This window comes from Pongo pygmaeus, chromosome 22 (genome assembly GCF_028885625.2).
Source record: "Pongo pygmaeus isolate AG05252 chromosome 22, NHGRI_mPonPyg2-v2.0_pri, whole genome shotgun sequence".
In the NCBI taxonomy this organism is placed as follows: domain Eukaryota; kingdom Metazoa; phylum Chordata; class Mammalia; order Primates; family Hominidae; genus Pongo; species Pongo pygmaeus.
The window spans coordinates 44,278,914-44,302,140 of record NC_072395.2 but is presented as its reverse complement, the minus strand read 5'-3'; the positions used below and the strand labels follow the sequence as shown (position 1 = coordinate 44,302,140).

At 45.2% G+C, this 23,227-nt stretch overlaps 2 protein-coding genes across 10 annotated transcripts in view; one reads left to right on the top strand and one right to left on the bottom strand.

The window, feature by feature from the left end:
• The window catches only part of TIAM1 (TIAM Rac1 associated GEF 1), a 485,833-nt gene that overhangs the window by 132,344 nt on the left and 330,262 nt on the right, over positions 1–23,227 (top strand). For 5 of the 9 annotated variants that reach the window (XM_054468475.2, XM_054468478.2, XM_063659809.1 and 2 more), the window contains exon 2: positions 1,088–1,140. The gene's annotated coding sequence lies outside the window, so the exon portion shown is untranslated. Of the gene's footprint in view, positions 1–1,087; positions 1,208–23,227 lie in introns of all 9 variants that reach the window. The other 4 variants (XM_054468477.2, XM_054468480.2, XM_054468482.2 and 1 more) reach the window with 1 other exon arrangement.
• On the bottom strand, positions 11,976–12,662 carry LOC129022375 (mitochondrial transcription rescue factor 1-like). Its single transcript, XM_054468484.2, has one exon. It carries the CDS (start codon positions 12,660–12,662, stop codon positions 11,976–11,978), a length of 687 nt encoding a protein of 228 aa, XP_054324459.2.

Sequence of the window (23,227 nt, the reverse complement as noted above, 5' to 3'; positions counted from 1 at the left end):
CCAGGTTGAGGGAATCCTCTCACCTCAGCCTTCCTAGTAGCTGGGACTACAGTTGCACACCACTGCACCAGGCTGATTTTTTTCATTTTTATTTTTAAATATATTTTTATTTTTTAGGCAAAGTCTCTCTCTGTCCCTCAAGCTGGAGTGCGGTGGTGCCATCTCAGCTCATTGCAACCTCCGTCTCCTGGGTTCAATCAGTTCTCGTGTCTCAGCCTCTCAAAGTGCTGGGATTACAGGTGTGAGCCACCACATGTGGCCCTGTTTTTTTTTTCTCCGAGACGGAATCTTCCTCTGTCGCCCAGACTGGAGTGCAGTGACTTGATCTTGGCTGACTGCAACCTCTGCCTCCCGAGTTCAAGGGAGTCTCCTGCTTCAGCCTCCCAAGTAGCTGGGATTACAGGTGCGTGCTACCACGCCTGGCTAATTTTTGTATCTTTAGTAGAGATAGGGTTTCACCATGTTGGCCAGGCTGGTCTTGAATTCTTGACCTCAAGTGATCCACCCACCTCGGCCTCCCAAGGTGCTGGGATTACAGGCGTGAGCCATCGCACCCGGCCTATATTTTTATCTTTTGTAGAGACAGTGTTTTGCCGTGTTGCCGAGACTAGTCTTGAACTCCTGGGGTCAAGTGATCTGCCAGCCTCAGCCTCTCAAAGTGCTGGGATTAGGGGTGTGAACCACTGCACCTGGCCCAATTTTAACCATCTTAGGAAAATAAAAATAAAAATAGAATAAAAACGTATTACTCATCTTGTGTCCTTGAACAGGATTCTGAGCCTGGTTGAACCTGTGTTGCTGACCTGGAAATATTGTTACTGTAGAAGGTTGTTAGGGTGATGCACCGGGGTTGACTCTGTGTGACTCCGTCTTTATTTCAAGGTCCTGGATGGTTCTGCTCCTCTGCTTCTAATTTTAAGGCCTTTGTTTCTTTCCTCTGTTATTAGCGATGGCTGTTGCCTCCTCTGGTAGAGTTTTATAAATGATGTATTTCTTTTTTTTCTATGGAATAAAATGGATGGGCTTTGTGGAAGCTATTTGTCACTCAAAAGTTTTTTTTTGTTTGTTTGTTTTTCTTACCTTCCAGGTTGATGGTCGCATTCCAGATGTAAACAGCTTCAGAAGCCTGACGGTCATATGGTGAGCAGTTTACACTTTCATATACGCCCTGTCATGTGCTTTGAAGGACTTTCTAGGGGCATCAAGGGTATGTGAATAAATTTGCTTTTTCACTTATTTGTCTATTATCTAGCCCCAAATCTGTGCCTGCTGTTTGTTGATTTTCACCCCCTGTTCTTTTTTTTTTTTTTTTTTGGAGACGGAGCCTTACTCTGTTGCTGGAGTGCAATGGCGCTATCTTGGCTCACTGCAACCTCCGCCTCCTGGGTTTAAGCCATTCCCCTGCCTCAGCCTCCTGAGTAGCTGGGATTACAGGTGCCCGCCACAATGCCTGGCTGATTTTTGTATTTTTAGTAGAGACGAGGTCCTGTCATGTTGGCCAAGCTGGTCTCGAACTTTGTACCTGAGGTGATCCATCTGCCTCAGCCTCCCAAAGTGCTGGGATTACAGGCGTGAGCCACTGCACCCGGCCTCTTACTTCTTTTTTAACATGATTATTCTGTTGGAAGTGAGGCAAGAGCAAAGTCAGGGAGACCAATTAGGAGGTGACAGTGATGAGGGTGCTGGCGATGTAGCTGGTACTGGCGATGGGCTGCTGGTGATGGAGATGCGGCAGATTCTGGAACCCTTTGAGGGTTGAATTGACAGGGTTTGCTCCAGGTGGAGTGTGAGGTGTGAGAGGAAGAGGTGTTCAGGAGAAGGAAGAACCCATGTATTTGGGGTTTGTGAAGTGACAGTGGTTGATCACGGCTGCTCTGGGCTCACTGGGCTTTTCTCGGCCCTTCGGCAGGTAAGAGTTCAAAGCTGGAGTGGAAAGGCTTATGTCCTGAGCTCTCATCGAGTTGTTGATTAGTTCCTGGGTAGGGTCATTCCCTGGTAGACCAGTTACCTCTTTTGAATTGGTGACCACAGCCTGCGTCCCCAGCCCTGGTGTGCTGCTAGACACAAGAAGAGGCAGGCTGGCCGGGCATGATAGCTCATGCCCCTGTAATCCCAGCTCTTTGGGAGGCCGAGGTGGGTGGATCACCTGATGTCAGGAGTTGGAGACCAGCATGGCCAACATGGTGAAACCCTATCTCTACTCCAAATACAAAAATTAGTTGGGCATGGTGGCAGGTGCCTATAATCCCAGCTACTTGGGAGGCTGAGGCAGGAGAATGGCTTGAACCTGGGAGGCAGAGGTTGCAGTGAGCCAAGATTGCATCACTGCACTCCAGCCTGGGCAATAGAGTGAGACTCGGTCTCAAAAAAAAAAAAAGTGGGGTTAGGTAGGCAGTTTGGAGAGGTCACTATAGAGTCTCCAGTGGACATGCAGTTCAGGGGACAAACCCCATGACGGAATGTCGCTGCTTCTGTGAGGGAGAGGCCCTCGTGTCTTGAGAGCTGTGGTTGTTGAGAAATGAGGCCTCCCTGGTATTAGATTGGTGCAGAAGTAATTGCAGTTTTTCCATTACTTTCAGGGGCAAAAACCGCAATTACTTTTGCACCAACCTAATACCTCTAGACTTGGTTTTTGTCTTACAAGAATACTCCTGGGTGTAATCGGCTATGCCTGGTGGATACATTCAGATCAACTGGATCTCTTTGCTTATTCCTGCTGTATTCTTACACGAGTGTCTTAAGTGTATCTCTGCTTCACTCCTCCTTTCTAGCACCCTGAGAACTAGAATAGGGGTCAGCAAATCACAGCCCATGGGCCTGTTTTTGTAAATAAAGTTTTATTTGGAACACAGCCATACTCCTTTGTGTACCTGTTATTTATAGCTGTGCTTTCTTGGTACAACAGCAGAGTCGAGTAGTTGTGAAATATGGCCTATAAAACCTGAGATAGTTACTATTTGGCCCTTTATTTTTACAAAAAGTTTGCTGATCTTTGGGTTAGAAGAGAAACAAAGGATGAATGAGGCTGTAGTAGATGGATCACACAGGAATACTCCTCGTCCTCGACACATTGTTCAGCCTTAGTACATGTGAATGTGAAATCTGTAGCTCACAAACTGTGGCTTTAAAGTATCAAAACTGGCTGCACTTGGTGGCCCATGCCTGTAATCCCGGCACTTTGGGAGGCTGAGGCGGGAGGCTCGCTTGAGCCAAGGAGTTCGAGACCAGCCTGGGCAACATGGAGAGACCCCGTCTCTACAAAAATATAGAAAAATTAGCCAGGTATAGTGGCACATGCCTGTGGTCCCAGCTGGCCGGGAGGCTGAAGTGGGAAAATCACCTGAGCCTGGGAAGTTGAGGCTGCAGTGAGCCATGATCACACTACTGCGCTCCAGCCTGGGCAATAGAGCGAGATCAGGTCTCACACACACACACAAAAGGATCAAAATTATTTAATTTTCCCTGTTTACTCTTGTACACGTGAGACATTATCCTTGTATTTGAAATGTAATTCAGCATGGGTAGGCTCACACTAAATAATGGTGTCCTTTTACTTCATCAATAATTGAATGCTGGCAGTCCCCAAATTCAGCATTTTTAATTTTTTTAATTTTTATTTTTTTGAGAGAGGTCGTCTTTCTGTTGCTCAGGCTGCAGTGCAGTGGCATGATCTCGGTTCACTCCAACCTCTGCCTCCCAGGTTCAAACAATTCTTCTGCCTCAGCCTCCCGAGTAGCTGGGATTACAGACATACACATCACGCCCAGCTAATGTTTTGTATTTTTAGTAGAGACGGGGTTTCACCATGTTGACCAGGCTGGTTTCGAACTCCCGACCTCCAGTGATCTGCCCGCCTCGACCTCGCAAAGTGCTGGGATTACAGGTGTGAGCTACCGCACCCGGCCTGAAATTCAGCATTTTGAGACCCGATTCACTGTCCCTTCTTCCTTTACAGAGTAAAGCTTTCTCTTTCACAGGAGTATGCTACCATGTGGTTTGTTTTATCTGTGTTTGGTCGGGAGTTCCCCATATTTTTATTGACTGTTTCATGCTAAGGGCTTTCAAAATAAGTAGACTTGTATTTTTTTCCCCCTAAATGGAATTCATCTTGTTTTATCTAAGTTATTCATTTTTCCTTTGGCTATATTGTGTGCTACATTATAATGGATGGCTATTGAATCTTTAGGTAAAAAAAATGAAATAGATTGAAAATTTAAAGGACTTTTCTTTTTTAATTGCATCTTAATATAAAAACAGGAGTTTAATTATTAAAAATGGTGGAAGAAAAGAATTAAAACAGTAAAATTGCTTAGCAAAGATTCTGTTTTATAATGCATTCAGATGTAATTGGTGTCGTAATGTGTAATTAATAGTCTCTGAAGTGTGAAGCTTAAGTTTGGGTGGATGAAGGACCTCTTAGGATGCGGGGATGTCTATACTTGTTCTTGAACAGTAGCACTTCCTTTTTCATTTTTGTTTTTGAGACAGAGTCTCGCTCTGTTGCCCAGGCAGGAACATGTGCAGTGGCACGATCTTGGCTCACCGCAACCTCTGCCTCCCCGTTCAAGCGATTCTCTAGCCTCAGCCTCTCGAGTAGCTGGGATTACAGGTGCCCGCCACCACGCCCAGCTAATTTTTGTATTTTTAGTAGAGATGGGGTTTCACTATGTTGGCCAGGCTGGTCTCGAACTCCTGACCTCAAGTGATCCACCTGCCTCAGCTTCGCAAAGTGCTGGGATTACAGGTGTGAGCCACCACGCCTGGCCTTGAACAGTGGCACTTCCGAAGTGGTGCACAGATTATGGGGTTTTGCTACCTGCCTTTGTGTGTGTGTGGTCGAAGGAGATGGTAGAAGAAAGGCTAGGACAGAGGACCATCCTCCGATGCTTGACCACCCACCCACTGCTGCCTGGGGTTTGTCAGGGAGGAGAGGACAAACTCCTTAATATGGGCAGTGGCTTCAGCTTCAGATCTCAGGCTAACTTCCTGGGGAGTTGGAGTCTACCACGTGCTAGACTGACCTGGGGCTTGTTGTTTAAAACCTGCAGAGGAGCCTCCTTGGTGCATTTTCTAGATCCACACCGTAACCTGGGTGTGGGTCCCCCATGGATCTTGTTGCCGTGCTGGCTGGGAATAATAAGTACGAGGAAAAGCACCCTGAGGAAAAAGAGGGGAAGATAATGGAACCTCAGGCTGAGAGTCTCAGCCTCCGTTTTTCCCATGCACCATCCGGCTCCAGTTGGCTCTTTGAAGACTGGGAGACCAGAACACTCAAGAACACAAATAAAATGTGAGAGAGAGTATACCACGCAGATCTGAGCTTATATTCACTGTTACTCTGGTCCAAAAGTTCCTTGTGCATTGCTCCCTGTGGCCAGGCTTCTCCCAGATGGTGGGTGCCCTTCACCACGCCCTGATGGTCAAATCCCAGAGTCCCAGCCTGTTGGAGAAAGTTATTGATAGCTTCACACCAGAGTTTCTGGTTGCGGACGCCATCTAGGGTGGGGTGGGGAGGCAACACTGCCCAGCACCCTTACTGGAAAGAGACCACTAATAATTAAACATCTGGGGCCTTTTGTCTTTTGAAATAGCTTTTAGGAGTGAATTCTTCTTTGGAATATCTTCATCAGTGGCAGATATTTCTCTTTTTGGGTGGTTTTGATTTTCAGTAAAATTCTTAATGCAGTTGCCTCTCAGTCGGTTTTCTTCTTCGTTCTTGTCTGCATAATGTCCATTCTCCACAGAATAGCTAGAGGGATCGAAATAGTTTGCATCCAGAAGTTTGAGACCAGCCTGGGCAACATAGCCAGACAATCTCTACGAAAAAATTAAAAAAATTAACTGGGCATGGTGGCATATGCCTGTAGTCCTAGTTACTCAGGAGGCTGAGGTGGGAGGATCGTGTGAGCCTGGGAGGTTGAGGCCACAGTGAGCTTTGATCTGTAGTCAGCCTGGGTGACAGAACAAGACCCTGTCTCAGTCAATCAATCAATCAATCAATAGCAATCAATTCTCCTTACTCCTCCGGTTGAACTTCCAATGGCTTCCCATTACAGTTTGTTTGAAAGCTAGACTTTCTGCTGGGACTAGGAGGCCTCAAGGGATTTGGCCCCGCCTCTCTCTCACCTCCTGTCCTCCTCATTTAGGGCACTTCAGAGGCCTTCCTTCTGGGACTAGAATACATGCAGCATGCCTCTGCTGCAGGCCTTCCCACTGCATGCCCCTGATACTGTCCTTCCAAGCTCTGCCTGGCTAGCCATTCACTTCCTTCAGGTCTCGGCTGAAATATCACCTCCCCGGACAGGCTTCCCTGAGAACCTAAGCTGAAGTAGCAGCCCTCTCCCCAGACCCCTCCCTCCCCTCCCCTTCCTCTTCCTGCTCTGTTCTCATCATGGCACTCATGGCCATCTGACTCTTTCTCATGGACATATTCATTGTCGGTCGCTCCCATTAGAGTAAAGCGTTCCCAAGGATGCAGGTGCCCATTGTCTAAATCAGTGCAGGTGCTGTCATTCAGAGACAGGTCTGCTAAGCAGGTAAATTCTTCAGTTGGACAGTGTCTGGTAAGTACAATGAATACATTGAGGGAATAGTTCAGATTCAGAAATATATATTGTGGTCTATCTCAGTAACAAAACCAAACCAGGACAGTTTTCTTTTTTCTTTTTTTTTTCTTTGAGATGGAGTTTCGCTCTTGTTGCCCAGGCTGGAGTGCAATGGTGTGATTTTGGCTCACTGCAACCTCCGTCTCCCAGGTTCAAGCAATTCTCCTGCCACAGCCTCCTGAGTAGCTGGGATTACAGGCGCCTGCGCCTTATGCCCAGCTAATTTTTATATTTTTAGTAGGGACGGGTTTCACTATGTTGGCTAGGCTGGTCTCGAACTCCTGACCTTATGTCATCTACCCACCTTGGCCTCCTGAAGTGTTGGGATTACAGGCATGAGCCACCACACCCGGCCAATTGTTTTGTTATTGAACCTCATGTGTTAGGGTAGCCCGCAGTGTGGAGGATTGTAATACAGGGTGTCTGACTTCCTGTGCCTTCAGGCCTCAGTAGCCTCCCCAGTCCCCTGGTCTAGTACAGTTTCAGTTGGGTAACAAGGGGACTTGCCTATCTCAGGATCTCTCAGTTTCTGAACTACTGACATTGTGGGCTGGATAATTCTTTGTGGTGCAGTCTGTGCCAAGTATTGAAGGATATTTCAGTGCAGCCTTGGCCTCTGCCCAGTAGAGTTCAGGACACCTTCCTAGCTGGGACAACCAAAATGTCCCCAGACATTGCTAAATGACCCCTGGAGGCAGGAGGTGGGGGGACACAAGATCACCCAGGTTGAGAGCCACTGGTTTAGTGAAACACCTGCATACCCAAGGTTCCACCATTATTAACCTTTTATACCATTCTTTATCATTTACCTATTAGTGTGGCTGAGATTTGCTAATGTATAAGAAAGTGCTTTGAAACATAGCATGTTATTCAAATTTAGATATGTCGATGACTGTAGTTTTCTTTTGTCATCTACATTTGTGGTCTCCGTTCTTTTGTTATCATTGTCTTACTTTTCATTTGTCATTTATGAAATATCTCCCCCCTAACCAGAATGTTGCTCTCCACTAATATATTGAAGTGTGTTTGATGCTTAAAATCAGAGAAAGTCTTGACTGGAAGGAATCTTGAGGGACCTTTGGACAAATATTAAATGTCCTGTTAATGTCGTTGTCATTGCTGTCATGATCATGATCTTTTTCAATGCCTTCAATTTAAAGATGAGGAAGCTAAGAGGGACAGTGGTGCACCCAAATCTTGGCTAATGGTAGAGCAATGACCGTCTGGGTGTTTCTGCGGAATTTACTTGCACTTTTGTTTTCTGTGAAGTTGGTGCTGGGATTAGCAGAGCTCTCTACCTCAGAGCTCTCTACCTCCTCCACTGAGCTCCCTGCCGGAGCCTGAACATAAGGTGCCAGTATTCTGGGCCCATGGAAGATTTGTCAATAAGAAATTTTCTAAAAAAATGATCAGGGAGGAGACATGCGGAGTCAGTGAAAAGGAGGGAGAGAGGAGCATCTTAAACTGCAAAGATGTTGAACTGGAAAAGGACAACTATGAAAAACATTGCAAAAGGAAAAGAAATAGAAGGAATCTGTGGGAGAATCAAATCAACCAAGTGCAATGTTGGATCTTGTATGGATCCTAATTTGAACACAACAACTGTGAGAGAAGGAGAGAGAGGGAGACAAAATCAGGGATGTTTAAACAGGGAATGGTTAATTGGTGGTGTTAAGGATTTTTGGGTGGTGGGTGGGTAGGATGATGTTTAGGTAAAAGGTCCTTCTCTTTTAGAAATAAGTGTTAGGTATCAATGGATGATAGAATAGGATGCTTATTTTCTTCAAAATAAATAAGCCAGTGTTGGGGGAGTATCGCAAACTATGATTGAATAGTTGAAGCTATATCGTGAGTACATGGGGATTATGTACCTACCATAAAACATTTCCAAGTAAAAAGTTTTAAAAACATGAAAGTTGATCAACTGTAGCACATCACAAACCTCTTTGCAACCTAAAATAATAAAGAAACCGTGTGAGAAATTTGCCAACTTTTTCATCTTATCTTAAAGAATCTTACAAATGCAGCAGATGTTTCCCAGTTTCCCTGGCAAAGGCCCTTTGCCCTGAGTGACAAGCGGATATGGGAACAGGAGCTCAAGGAAGCTCACCCTTGCCAGGGCGGCAGGGAGGCTACTGATCCTCATGCACCTGGTCCTGGGTTCCGCCAGGTATGACCCTCTCTGTGCCAGCAGAGAACCCACAGTGTCCCTGCAGAGCTGATAGGAGAGTCTTCCTTCCTGAGCCTCCTCCATCTCTCCTGCACCCTTCCAGAAATGATCTGTGGACCAACCTATCTTTTTTTGCAAATGTTTTATTCTTTAGATAATATACAAATTTTAAACAGTCACAGAAAGATAAGAATATAATGCAAAAGAGATTTCTCTTCCAACAACCCCCTTCTGGAACCACTTGAGTGTAGTGACATATTGATGTTCTCCTACCCTGGAATTCTCAGTGTGTGCTTCCCACAACCAGGAACGTTCTCCTCCGTAATCGCAAGATAGCCATTGATATCCGGAAATTAACACGGACACATTGCCACCCTCTAGTCCTCAGACCCCAGTCAGATTTCTCCCGTTGTTCCTGGAATGTCCTTTGTAAGCAAAAGGATCTAGTTCAGAATCCTGCATCACATTTAGTGGTTTCCTTCAGTTGAGATCAGTTCCTCAGTTTTTCCTTGACAGCTGTGATTTTCCTTAACACTTTTGAGGATGGCAGGCTATTGTTTTCTAGAAGCTTCCTCAATTTTGGTTTGCCTGATAATTTTTCCACAGTTAGAATCCGGTTCTGCGTTTTTAGCAGCAACGTCACGGAATTGCTGTGTTCTAGCGCTTCCCATCTGGTGGTCCAGATTCTGAGCTGTTCTACTGTTCGCTCATAGTTTCCTGTGTCTTGTTCAGTGGCCTATATTCCATTACTTTCATTCTACTAAAAGTACAAAAATTAGCTGGGCGTAATGGCGGGTGCCTGTAATCCCAGCTACTCAGGAGGCTGAGGTAGGAGAATAGCTTGAGCCTGGGAGGCGGAGGTTGAAGAGAGCTGAGATCATGCCACCGCACTCCAGCCTGGGCGACAAGAGTGAGACTCTGTCTCAAAAAAAAAAAAATTAAAAAAATGAAATTATCTTGATACTCATATTGCCACTCAGCTGGCTAAGAGGAGCTTGTTTCTCTGTGCTGTCATTCTTTGCGTACTTCCTTACTTTCTAGCCTATGTTCTAGGGTCTTTTTTTTTTTTTTTTTTTTTTTTTTTGAGGCAGAGTTTCACTCTTGTTGCCCAGGCTGGAGTGCAATGGTGTGATCTCGACTCACTGCAACCTCTGCCTCTTGGATTCAAGCAGTTCTCCTGCCTCAGCCACCCAAGTATCTGGGATTACAGGCATGTGCCACCATGCCCGGCTGATTTTGCATTTTTAATAGAAATGGGGTTTCCCCACATTGGTCACACTGATCTCAAACTCCTGACCTCAGGTGATCTACCCCCCTCAGCCTCCCGAAGTGCTAGGATTACAGGCATGAGCCACCATGCCTGGACTCTATGCTTATCTTATTCTTTGCTTGCCCCAGCAGGGGAACCAGCCATTTGTCTAAGGAGTCGTGCTTTCTTTTAGTGGACACTGGGACGTAGAAACCAAAATCTGGGCTTAAGGTGTGCTCACTGTTTATTGGGGAGTCACTGTCCCGAGACGCTCACTAGGGAGTTACATCTTCACACACATGAATTCACACTGATGCCTTCAATTCTGATTCAGCTCCATAAGGTTTGTTCTAGTTTTCTCCTTTTCCACATTTAAATGGCTTCTCCAACAAGCAGAACTCTGGTGGTGCCCATTATCCTTCATATCTTTACTTATTTGATCAACTGGCATGTATGTAACCAATCTCTTTCCTGGCTCTACTTCCTCCCACGTGGATGCCCTCCTTGTCGTGCTTGGCTTGGACACGCGTGCTGCGCTGCTGTTCCACATGGCCCCTTCCTCACCCTGCTGGGTTGGGTTGGACACCCTACTCAGTGACATCATGGCCTCCACTTCCTGTGTGAATGCCTACCTTGCTCTGGCCCATGTTAAGACTTCAGGAATGGATTGCTTGTAAAGGAGAGTTTTTGTTTTGTACATATATGAGAAAGGATCATAGTACACATGTTGTTTTCTGACATGCTCTTAAAATTTTTAACCTTATGAGATCTCATGGACATCTTACTACAGTAATACATGTAGACCAATCTCATTGCTTAATGACTGCCTTGAACCTTTCAGTAAATATTTTCCTGAGCACGTGTTTTGTACTATGTATTGTTCTGAACTCTTGGAATTTATCAGCAAAAAATACAGACAAAAATCAGTCTTTGTGGAGCTTGCATTCTAGCAGGGGAAGACAGAAAAACAATCAACATAACAAATAGTAAATCTTATAGCATGGCAGAAGGTGATAAATGGTCTGGATAAAAGTATAGCAGCTCATGAGGTAACTGGAGTGCAATTAAAAATACATTGGTCAGGGTAGGCATTTATGGGAAAGGCTTTGGGCAAACAATGGAAGGAAATGTGGCTATGGAGGAAGAGCATTCTGGGAAGAGGTAATAACAGCTCGTGCTGGAGTGGGAGCAACAGAAAGGTGGCCAGTGTGCCTGGACCAGGCTGAGCAAGAAGGAGCATATAGAAGGTTCAGTGAGGTCAAGCAGGCCAGGTCATGTTGGTCTTTGTAGCACTTTTATTTTTCCCCCTTTTTTGGCCATTTGCTTTTTAACCCATGGAAAAGTATTCATTTTACTGCACTTTCTTTTTTTTTATTTTTTAAATTTTATTTATTTATTTATTTATTTGGAGATGGAGTCTCGCTCTATTGCCCAGATTGGAGTGCAGTGGCGCAATCTCACTGCAATCTCTGCCTCCCGGGTTCAAGCGATTCTCCTGCCTCAGCCTGCTGAGTAGCTGGGACTACAGGCGTGCACCACCACGCCTGGCTAATTTTTGTATTTTTGTAGACATGGAGTTTTGCCATGTTGGTCAGGCTGGTCTCGAACTCCTGACCTCAGGTGATCCACCCACCTTGGCCTCCCAAAGTTCTGGGATTACAGGCGTGATCCACCATGTCCTGCCCTCTGGCTTCTTAATGGCTGTCAGCCTGAGGCCACCTCAGCACTCAGAGGCCATTGCCACTACCTATAGACACCCACAGTTCCTGCCACACAGCCCCTTCATAGGCAGTTCCAACATGGCAATTTTCTTTTTTTCTTTTTTTGACCGCTTTCTCTACCACTAGAAAGCAGCTTTATTGCTAAAAAGCAATCCGTTTATTTAGACATTCTCTTCCTAGGCAATTTTAAGTTTTTCCACTGCCGTAACACCACTCTGTATTTTTCACTTTCAGTCTTCAAACACTTTTTTCAGGAGAATCCTCATCACTGTCTTGGTTCCTCCTTCTTTATCCTCTCCAAAGAGAAGATCCAATATATCTCCTAGATACATTGGATTCAGAAGATCTCCAATGAGAAGATCCAATGTATCTCCCACTTTGACCGTTCTGTTTTTCTTCCATAACTTTTCCCCATTCAGCCTGAGTTCACCTTTGTAGAACGCATCTTCCACTTTGTTTCTCCCAATATCTAGGCCTGTCTTCAGGACATCATCGTACCAAAAAGACTGCACTGCTTTTTCCAGGTCTTGATAGTCTTTGACTATAGTAGGGTCATCCTCAAGCTCCTCTTCCTGCTCAGTCATCTCATCATGATCGCTTTCTTCATCAGAGTCCTCTTCATCTTCTACTTTTTGCAGTGACTTTGTAGTAGATTTATTAGAGCGTTTATTACTTTTGAGTCTTATGGAAAATGGAAAAATATATTTTGGAGATAGTAAAAGCCCTGAGAATTTCAGTGAGAAAATATTATGGATAAGTCTTTTATAACTTGGTGCACGTAACTTAGTACTGTATCGATTCCAGGAAGTACAGAGTTTGTGTGACAAAGGTTTCCCTCGGAGAACACCCCAGAGTCCAATCCAGGTATCTGGCTTTCTTAAAACAACGGCAAGCAATTTGACACTAGTCATAGCCATGGCGCTTATAACCTTTCTGTTGTTGTTGTTTCTAAATAGGGTCTTGCTCTGTGGCCCAGGCCGGAATGCGATCTTGGCTCACTGCAGTCTCCGCCTCCCGGGCTCAAGTGATTCTCATGCCTCAGCCTCCCGAGTAGCTGGGACTACAGGTGTGTGCCACCATGCCTGGCCAACTTTTTGTATTTTTAGTAGATACAGGATTTCATCATGTTGGCTTGGCTGGTCTTGAACTCCTGAGCTCAGCAGTTTGCTTTTTCAAGGCCCAGCCTGCTTAGATAAGTCTTACATAATGAAATATAATCAGTGGAGTGACACCCCATCATTTTGTCATGTCCTGCCCACACTCAAGAGGAGGGGTTATACAAGAACATGGATCATTTGGGATCAATCATCTTAGGGTGTGCCCTCTATAAGGTGGTCTGCTAATCTTGGAAGTTCAACTTGAAACCCAAACTTACTGTTTTCCCTCTTCCAACTTCATCTCTATTAGCATCACCTCTAGTCTTCCAGCCACCAGATTTTTAGTCGGGGTATTAGCACTGACGCTTCTTTTTCTTTGTCGTTTTCAGTATCCTTGCACTTATGAAGTACTCTCAAATTTTCCTGGGCATGTCCTTTGTAAACCATCTTCCTAAACACTAGTTTTTGTATCTCTCACTCTCTCTTTATCTCTCTTTCTCTCTCTCTCTGTGTGTGTGTCTCTCTCTCTCACACACACACACACACACACACACACACACACATGCTTTCACTCTGTCTGGTACTGAGTTTCTCCCAGAGCCTGGTGCCTGGTGTTGGCTTAATTGTCCATCCTTTTCTGTATGAACAAATTGCTTCACTTCCACATTTCTGCTGTGTTGGTTTGGAGCTTGTCTGTCCTTCCTGGGATGTCCTTGGCCACATTTCCCATTACCCCTCCCAAGCCACCGCGTTTGCTCTTTCTCTGAACTGCAGACTCTGGTCCACTTAGGCCCAGTGCCTTTCTTTATGTTAGAATCATCAAGGTCATTGAAATTGGATTACTCAGTCATGTGTAGACTTGGCTAACTTCCCTGTATGCAGTGTGTATATATACATCTATAAAAGTAATGCGGGGTGAATTATCTGAATTTAAAAATTCATGAGAAAAATATGATAATACTAAATCAAACATGCTGCTGTTTGGCAGCCGGAGTCACCAAGCCCTCCTGTCCCCGTGGCCGACTCTGCCGGTGACTGGGCAGCCACCGTGTGATGGATGGCGCTGTGGCATGCCTTTGGCCCGGTGGGCTGGCCATGCCTGTGGCTCTGGGCCTGATTTATGCTGGCCTCGGAGCTGCATATCGCTCCACGGGATGACGCAGATGCCGGGGCCTGTCCTAACATGTGGGACCTCAGCCATATTCATCCAGAGCGAACCTTTTCTTTTTCCTCTGAGAATCTCAGTTTAGCTTCTTAGCTTAATTGACCACTAGATGGATTAGGAGCTGCTTATTGATGTCTGAAGCCCACAAGGACTGTTTTGATGGACTCTTGATATGGGTTGACTGTGTGCCCACCCAAATCTCATCTTGAATTGTAGCTCCCATAATTCCCACATGTTGTGGAAGGGACCCGGTGGGAGGTAACTGAATCATGGGGGCGGCTTCCTCCATACTGTTCTCATAGTAGTGAATAAGTCTCACGAGATCTGATGGTTTTAAAAGGGGGAACCCTTTTTGCTTGGCTCTCCTCTCTCTTGCCTGACACCAATGTAAGACACGCGTTTCACCTTCTGCCATGATTGTGAGGCCTCCCCAGCCATGTGGAACTGTGAGTCCATTACACTTTGTTCTTATAAATTACTCAGTCTCGGGTATGTCTTTATCAGCAGCATGAAAACAGACTAATACAACTTTCAAGGAGGGAAGAGAGTCCCCCTGTCCCCCTGGTGCCTCTGTGGGTCAATGCTGCCCTTCACTGAGGTCCTTTGAGTATGTGCTCTGCATTTTCCCAGGCCCAGGAAAGCAATGTGCAGAGAGAGAGCACCTGTTCTGCCTTGAAGAATCTCAGATCTGCGTGGGAGGCAGGGTGCCCAGGGGCAAGAGTGACACTTCCTAACAATAGAGCTACAGGAGGAGCTGGCACCATTAAACACGACCTGCTTCTTGCAGAAAGTCAAGAAAACATTCCAAGAAAACATCTCGGACGTGCTTCTCCTTGGAGTAGGAGAGAGGCACTGTTGTTTCTGTAGGGAAGTTGGATGGGGCCTCTCTGAAAAGAGGTAATTTGGAGGATTCCAGTTATGATAGGATACAGAGTTGTCTTGTATATTCTGGGAAGGAGGCAAATTGCATCCTGCCTTTGTCCAATAACAGGCAGCAGGGAAAAGGGTAGCAATGCTTTTGGGGCCCGGGAGGCCTGTTTGCTGCAGCTGCACGATTCACGAGCAGCTCCTTCCATTATCCCTTATATTCTGTGGGGAGGGAAGAGGCAAGGCCAGTTACGTGGTTGCTGCCTGATTATCGGCCTGGCTGCCCAAAGGAAGTCCCCCAGGCCCCTCTGGCCTTTTTCTCAACCAACCTGCCAGGCATTTGCTTTTCTGCCTAATTCAATTATGCCTCAGTGTGAACATTTTCTGCCTAGGCTTGGTCAATCTGCAGGGACCTCTCTTGGTACTTGACATAGTCAGTTGCCTGACTGCAAACCAGGCCTACCCTGGATAGAAAGAAAAGGGAGTTGTGACAGTTACCAGGAAGATTTCTCTGTGGAAGTGGCTGGTGTTTTTCTGGGCAGCAACTTTGTGGAGGGAACAAGCATTTAATTAAAAAACAGACCGGGTGCAGTGGCTCCCACCTGTAATGCTAGCACTTTGGGAGGCCGAGGCGAGCAGATCACTTGAGGTCAGGAGTTTGACACCAGCCTGACCAACATGGTGAAACCCCGTCTTTACTAAAAATAAAAAATTAGCTGGGTGTGGTGGCGCATGCCTGTAATCCCAGCTACTCAGGAGGCTGAGGCAGGAGAATCGCTTGAACCTGGGAATTGGAGGTTGCAGTGCACTGAGATTGTGCCACTGTACTCCAGCCTGGTTGACAGAGCAGGACTGTCTCAAATAAATAAATAAATAAAATAAGAAACAAAACAAAAAGAACTATGACTTTTTTTGAGCACCTAGTATGTGTCTGGTATTGGGCTAATTCCTTAGTATCCATTGCTTCTTTCTCATCTCATGACAATCCTGGCCAGCCATGGTGGCTCGTACCTGTGATCCCAGCACTTTGGGAAACAGCAGTGTGAGGATCACTTGAGCCCAGGAGTTCAAGACCAGCCTGGGCAACATGGTGAAACCCCATCTTTACAAAAAATACAAAAATTAGCTGGTTGTGGTGGTGTGTGCCTGTAGTCCCAGCTACTCGGGAGGCTGAGGTGGGAGGATCACCTGGCCTGGGAAGTTCAGGCTGCAGTGAGCCATGATGGCACCATGGCACTCCAGCCTGGGCGACAGAGTGACCTGGTCTCAGAAAAAAAAACCAAAACAAGCCAATCCTAGCAGGTGGGCACTGTTATTTTTGCTGTTGCAAATGGGGAAACTGAGGTTGGGAGAGGTCAAGTACCTAGGCCACAGGGACTTTCAAAAGTAGATGCCAGGGGACTCCACTTAGTAGAGCTGGACTTTCTGAACCAAAACCCATGCCTGTAATTTGGGGATTTGCCATCCTGTCTTGTAGAGGTTCTGAGAGCTTGTGGAGTCTTGAGTGACAGGGAAGTTGCAGCCTGAGGTCTGTGGTGGAGCTGGGAAGGAATATTTGCAAGACACTTCCATGCTCAGCACCTTCCTTGGGCTTCTCCAAGTTGCACTTGTTTTTTTTTTTTTTTTTTTTTTTTTTCATTGAGGTGGAGTCTCGCTCTGTCACCCAGGCTGGAGTGCAGTGGCACAATCTTGGCTCACTGCAATCTCTGCTGCCTAGGCTCGAGCAATTCTCGTGCCTCAGCCTCCCGAGTAGCTGGGACTACAGGCACACAATACCATGCCTGGCTAATTCTATTGTATTTTAATAGAGATGGGGTTTTGCCATGTTGGCCAGGCTGGTCTCGAACTCTTGGCCTCAGGTGATCCACCCGCCTCCTCCTCTCAAAGTGCTAGGATTACAGGCATGAGCCACTGCGCCTGGCCTCCAAGTTGCACTTCTAATTTAGATTCTGTCCTCTAATCTTGGTCAATGTAGATGTTTTAGGAGTAACCAGTGTTCCTCATGTGTTTTTGTTGGGGCCTATTACACAATGAGTGCTGTGATGGTTAATTTTGTGTGTCAGCTTGACTGGGCCACAAGGTGCCCAGATATCTGGTCAGATATTCTGGTTGTTTCTATGAGGGTGTTTTTGGATGAGATGAACCTTGAAATCAGTAGACTGAGTGAAAGAGATTGGCCTCGTCTCTTCTCCTCTCCTTTCAGTTGAAGGCCTGAATGGAACAAAACTCTGGCCCTGCCCCTGAGTGAGGGGGAATTTCTCCTGCCTGACTCTCTTTGGAGCTGGGACATCATTTTTTCCCTCCTGCTTTCGGCCTTGGACTGGAACTCCACCATTGCTCTCCTAGTTCTCCAGTTTGCCAACTGCAGATCTTCAGATATGTTAACCTCCATAATCACACAAGCCAATTCCTTATAATAAATCTCTTTATGCAGATATATACATGTGTGTTGTGCATGTATGTACATATGTATGGGTTCTGTTTATCATGAGAATCCTGACTAGTACAAGCACTCATCCCTGGTCACTGTCCACCTCCTCATTTCTCAGGCCGGCAGGCATCTGACCAACATTCCTGCAGATGCTTCAGGGAAACACGTGAGCCACAGTCTCTTCACTTCCATTCGCTTTTCCCCTCTTATCTCCGAACTCACAGTTCAGTTTTTAACACATTCAGATCATTCTCGTATTCTTCATCCTTTATTCTAATTTATTGATCTTAAGAGAATTTCTTTCCTATTTCTCTGCTTTCTCCATTTTTCTTTCCTTTTTTCCTTCCCTTTGCTTTTCTTCCTTTTTTAAATCTCTTGAGATAGAGTCTTGCTCTGTTGCCCAGGCTGGGGTGCAGTGGCATGAACACAGCTCACTGCAGGCTTGACCTCCTGTGCTCAAGCAGTCTTCCCACCTCAGCCTCCTGAGAGCTGGGACTACAGGTGCACAACACTACACCCCGCTAATTAAAAAAAAATTTTTTTCCCAGTTGCTAGCAGCTATAGTAAAATAAAGAAAGAAAAATTTTGTAGAGTTGGGGTTTCCCTTTGTTGGTCAAGCTGGTCTGGAACTCCTGGGCTCAAGTGATCCCCTTCCTCAGCCTCCCAGAGTGCTGGGATTACAGGTGTGAGCCACTGTGTCTGGCCTACTTTTCCATCTTTCTTATTATCCTACCCTATCCTGTCTTACCTTAAGGCCCATAATGGCCGTAATAATTGTGGTTCATAGGGGTAAGAATGATACTGATATCATTTGTCTTAACACAAAATCCCTGATAGTAAACAAAACCAATGGTTTTGCAAACCAGAATTTCCAAGAATGTCTCCAGCTACCCTACTTTCTTCAAAGTAAATCTTTTCTTTAAGATGAATAAAGTATTTCTATTTGAACTTTACTGTTTTGCTTTTACTGCAAGATTTGCAACTTTTCTGTGCTTAGCATTTGTTTTCACTGAAGACGTGCAGCACATCGATAACATTTTGCACGAAAAAGCTCTGGTGGGTTGGCTGAGAGTGGCCCAGCTGCTGCTGGGTGCCTGCCACTGTGGCTAGAGGTCTTCCTTGTTCTATTTTCTGTTTGTGGTGAGTGAATATCTCCCATCGTTATGTCAGGGACATAAGCTTTGTGTTTCTTTTCTGTTTTCTTTGCCTTCTCTACATCTTTCGTATTCATACTTCATCACTCTCCCTGGCCTTCTCTCAGTAGTGCCCATAAACGCTGACCTTGCAGTCCACCGTGAAAGTGTGGTGTGTAAGTTTTCAGTGTGTAAGGTTTCACTGGAAGCTCAGCGTGCTCTCTGAAAGTGATCACCCGTGAATCTTAGCATGAGACAGATGGAATTATGCATGCTGCCTGCTGCCTATGCCCCTAGAATGGCTGTTTGGGTCATGAGGCATGATGTAGCCAGGACTTACATACCTATCTTAAGTAGAAAGCAACTAGAGCTTGCTTCTATTTTTCAGCTGCGGAAATTTCAGCCAATGGTAGGCTAAGTTAAAAAACACACACAGTGGCGGGGTGAGGTGGCTCACACCTGTAATCCCAGAACTTTGGGAGGCCGAGGCAGGTGGATCACCTGAGGTCAGGAGTTCAAGACCAGCCTGGCCAACATGGTGAAACCCTGCATCTACCCAAAATACAAAAATTAGCCGGGCGTGGTGGTGGGTGCCTGTAATCCCAGCTACTCAGGAGGCTGAGGCAGGAGAATAGTTTGAACCTGGGAGGTGGAGATTGCAGTGAGCTGAGATCGTGCCACTGCACTCCAGCCTGGGCAACAATAGCAAAACTCCGTCTCAAAAATAAAAAAAATAAATAAATAAAAATAAAAACAAGCATAGTCCTCAAAAAACCAAAAGCAAAACCATGAAACCAACCTTCCCAAAACTCAAACGTTAAAATACAACCAAAAAAATCCCAATCTCTCCTTTATCATCTCTCCTCCCCTCCTCCCCCTGGCTGTACTCATGTCCCTGAGTCAGAGAAGGCTGTTAAAATTTAATGGGTATAGTCTGATCCAGGAAACAATGGTTGATAGTCTTGAGTAAACTCTTGGATTGGGGATCTCCTGGGTCTCCTGATGAAGAGAACAGGTCTTTGGATGCTGCCTGCAGTTTGAGTGCCTGAGATTTCTGCAGAGTAGGCAGAGAGAGGTGAGCATTTGGGGTGATAGAATTCCATGCAGTCACCAACGAGCTGTGTCCCTATTAATTAGAATTATAGACGACATCCAGAATGGCAAGTGGGAATATAACATCTCTTGGATTTACCAGATTATTTTCCACAAGTTTGGAACTTACATAAAGGAGTCTTTTGGAGTGGCCATTGCCCCTCTTTCAGCAAAACCAGAAGAAATGTCATACAGAAGAACTGTGGTTAAAGAACATTCTGGAAGACACACGTATTAAACAGAGTAAGGCTGGTCTTAGCATTACAGAAGGTTGAAGCCAGCAGGGGTACAGTAATACAATGAGCCTGGATTCTTTATTTTATAGATTTAAAAACAAAACCTGAGGCCTTGGAGTTTCCGTGTCTTGCTCAAAGTCAAGATTCACTCATCACCGTAGCCTGTTTCTCACATTAGCCTGCGACATTTGATGTTGTATCTCATATGCTAGGAGACATTTCCCACAGAAACATTATCTACTTGTTACTGGTCATAAAATTGCCTATGGCAAAAGCAGTAGTTGTCTTTGCATTCTATTATTTCTTTCTTTCTTCTTTCTTTTTTTTTGAGATGTAATTTCGCTCTTGTTGCCCAGGCTTGAGTGCAATGGCGCGATCTCAGCTCACCGCAACCTCCGCCTCCCAGGTTCAAGCAGTTCTTCTGCCTCAGCCTCCCAAGTAGTTGGGATTACAGGCATGTGCGACCACGCACTGCTAATTTTGTATTTTTAGTATAGATGGGGTTTCACCATGTTGGTCAGGCTGGTCTCAAGCTCCCAACCTCAGGTGTTCCACCCACCTCGGCCTCCCAAAGTGCTGGGATTACAGGCGTGAGCCACCGCGCCTGTCCTGCATTCTCTTCTTAGAAAAGTTTGCTGACTTTTTAAAAAAATTGTCAAATATTTAATGGCAGACTGCAGTTCTTTGGATATTGGATCATTATTTGCTGAGGTCCTGATAATTAGTCCAGTCTCATTTCCCTCAAGCTGACAAATTTTGCTTCATGCCTTATGGGGAATGTGAGTATGAAATTAATATTGTGGCAATTAGTCATCTGTCCCTCATTTTTTTCTAGTAAAGTCCCAGAGCACAAACATGAAATTCATCAGGTCCAACCCCTTATACTTAAAAACCATTGTGGCATTCTAGATATTTCACCCCTCCTTTGAAATAGAATGCAATAAGGAATTTAGCAGAAACTTTTAGTAGAAATTTACTGATTTATTTTTAAATCAGGAAGCTGTGTTTCTCAACAGCTGTTTTCTTGTGTGGTTGCAGGCTGACTCAGCGCCACACTGTGAACGACAGAAAAGCCAGTGCAAATTCTACATTTTAGTGCCTCTACTTAAGAGTGCATTAAAGTTGTTTGATAACTGCTGCTGTAATTTCCGTGGGACAGCTTATCTTTAATGCTGTTCATATAAACACAGGTCCCACTGCTGGGAGCTACAGAGGTTAGGATTGATTTTCATGAAATTTTTTACTTAATGAAATCTCATCAATTTCTATCCTCCTGGATATTTTAATTTGAGACCAAGGAGGGTCTAAGGATGAACTGCAGCTTTGTTTTGGCTTTGAGAGGCTGCCTCCCATGAGGTTCAGCTTTTATGAAACATGTTCTAAATGACTTGAATGGAAGCCAGCTCTGTCTGATGTTTTATATTATGTAACCAGTCAGATTTATGTTGCATACAATGAATTTCAAATCCCAGTTTTTAGGGATTTTTAGGAGGGATAGGGATGCTCTGAGCTTGTTTGAGAATGAAAACTTGGAAAACCACAATAGTTCAGGGCTCACTGTAGAAACCGTGGCTGTAAAATATGATTCTTTTTGCCTCTGATAAACATCAGAAATCATATTTCAGAAGCTAAAAGAGATTCACCACTGATGGACCACAGGAGTCTGATATCAGGGGATTTTATTCCAGTGGTGGGTGGTGGTGGTTGTGGGTCAGGTGAGACTTCTTACATGAGGGCATTTAAACTGGTCCTTGATGGTCAATGAGGGCTTCAACAGGCAGATTTGCAAGGAAGGCAAGGGAGGCTAAAAAGCAGGAGAATGCATTGAAAGAATATTAACACTTAGCTCTGCATGATAACGTTTAAAAAACCATTAAAATATCAGATCTTTCCTTAAAAGGAAAAGAATTATACCACTGACATATAGCAGCATGGTCCATAGACTCTGGGTTATGGGCGCATCTCTACTGTAATTGTCTTGTGGGAAGATGTTGCCTCCCCTACTTCCCATGCTTTTATAATATCTGGGGAGCTGGCCCTGATATGTCTGTTCATTATTTCTTGTCTGTTACTAGGGGGTTTAATTATTCCCAATGACCAAAAGCAGCTGGGGAGTCCAACAGGCCTGGCCTTGTCCCACGTTGGGCACTTTTGTAGCCCGTTCCTTTCCATCCTCTTTTCCCTTTGTTTTTTCAGAGTTAAAGTTGTAAAACGAAACTCCATAGTCCAAGGTTTCTACTTTTCAGGCAGATACGCTTTCTGCGGAAATTGCTCCAAGGCAGTTCAAAGTTGCTTTCAATCCTGGGTAACATGTACGTAGGAGCCACATTGCAACTTGGTATTTAATACACTAGTTCATTGAAACACTGGATCCAACCTGACCAATCCCTGGGGACTTCTTCAGGTCCTAGCCGTCTCATATTTGCATATGTGACCTGGTGCACGGTCTTTCTCCTTCCTCAGCTTATTTTTCTTTCTAAATCTTAATGAGCTTGTTAAATACAGAATTCCAGAGCCCTACCTTGACAGTAATTCCCTCCTTGATGAAACTGTAGTCATGCTCCTCTAAGCCCTTTTTTTGACTAGGCTGTGACCCTGGCCCCATCCTCTTTGACCTATCCATTCCAGTCTTAGCAAAGAATCCTGATAGGTTATCCTCTCATTCTTGATATCTGACCACCCTTGATAATCTGATCAAGTTCCTCATTTTCCACCTTTGATGTGTAAGTCCTTGGCCTGTCTTTAGCAAGAATTCTGTTAGGCCAGTTTTGCAAGATTGCAGGAATCTCCCAGCTGGGTGTGGTAGCTCACACCTGTAATCCCAGCGCCTTGGGAGGCTGAGGCGGGCAGATAACTTGAAGTCAGACGTTCCATGCCAGCCTGGCCAACATGGTGAAACCCTGTCTCCACTAAAAATACAAAAATTACCCAGGCATGGTGGCGTGCACCTGTAGCCTCAGCTACTCAGGAGGCTGAGGTGGGAGAATCACTTGAGCCCAGGAGGCGGAGGTTGCAGTGAGCTAAGATCGTGCCACTGCACTCTAGCCTAGGCAACAGAGGGAGACTCCGTTTCAAAAAAAAAAAAATCTCCTTACTCCTGATGTTACGTCTTAGTAATTGTCCATTGACTGACCCTCTCAGCTTCACTCCTTGGCTGTGAGTTCCCACTTGTCCTTGCTGTGTTTGGAGTTGAGCTTGATCTTTTTTCCCTGTTACAATACCCTTATTGTTTTATATATATATTTGTTTGTTTTGAGATAGGATCTCATTTCATTGCCCAGGCTGGAGTGCAATGGCACTGTCTCAGCTCACTGTAATTCCCACCTGTTGAGCTCAAATGATCCTCCCACCTCAGCCTCCTGAGTAGCTGAGACTCCAGGCATGTGCTAATTTTTGTATTTTTTTTTTTTTTGTAAAGATGGGGTTTCACCATGCTGCCCAGGCTAGTCTCGAACTCCTGG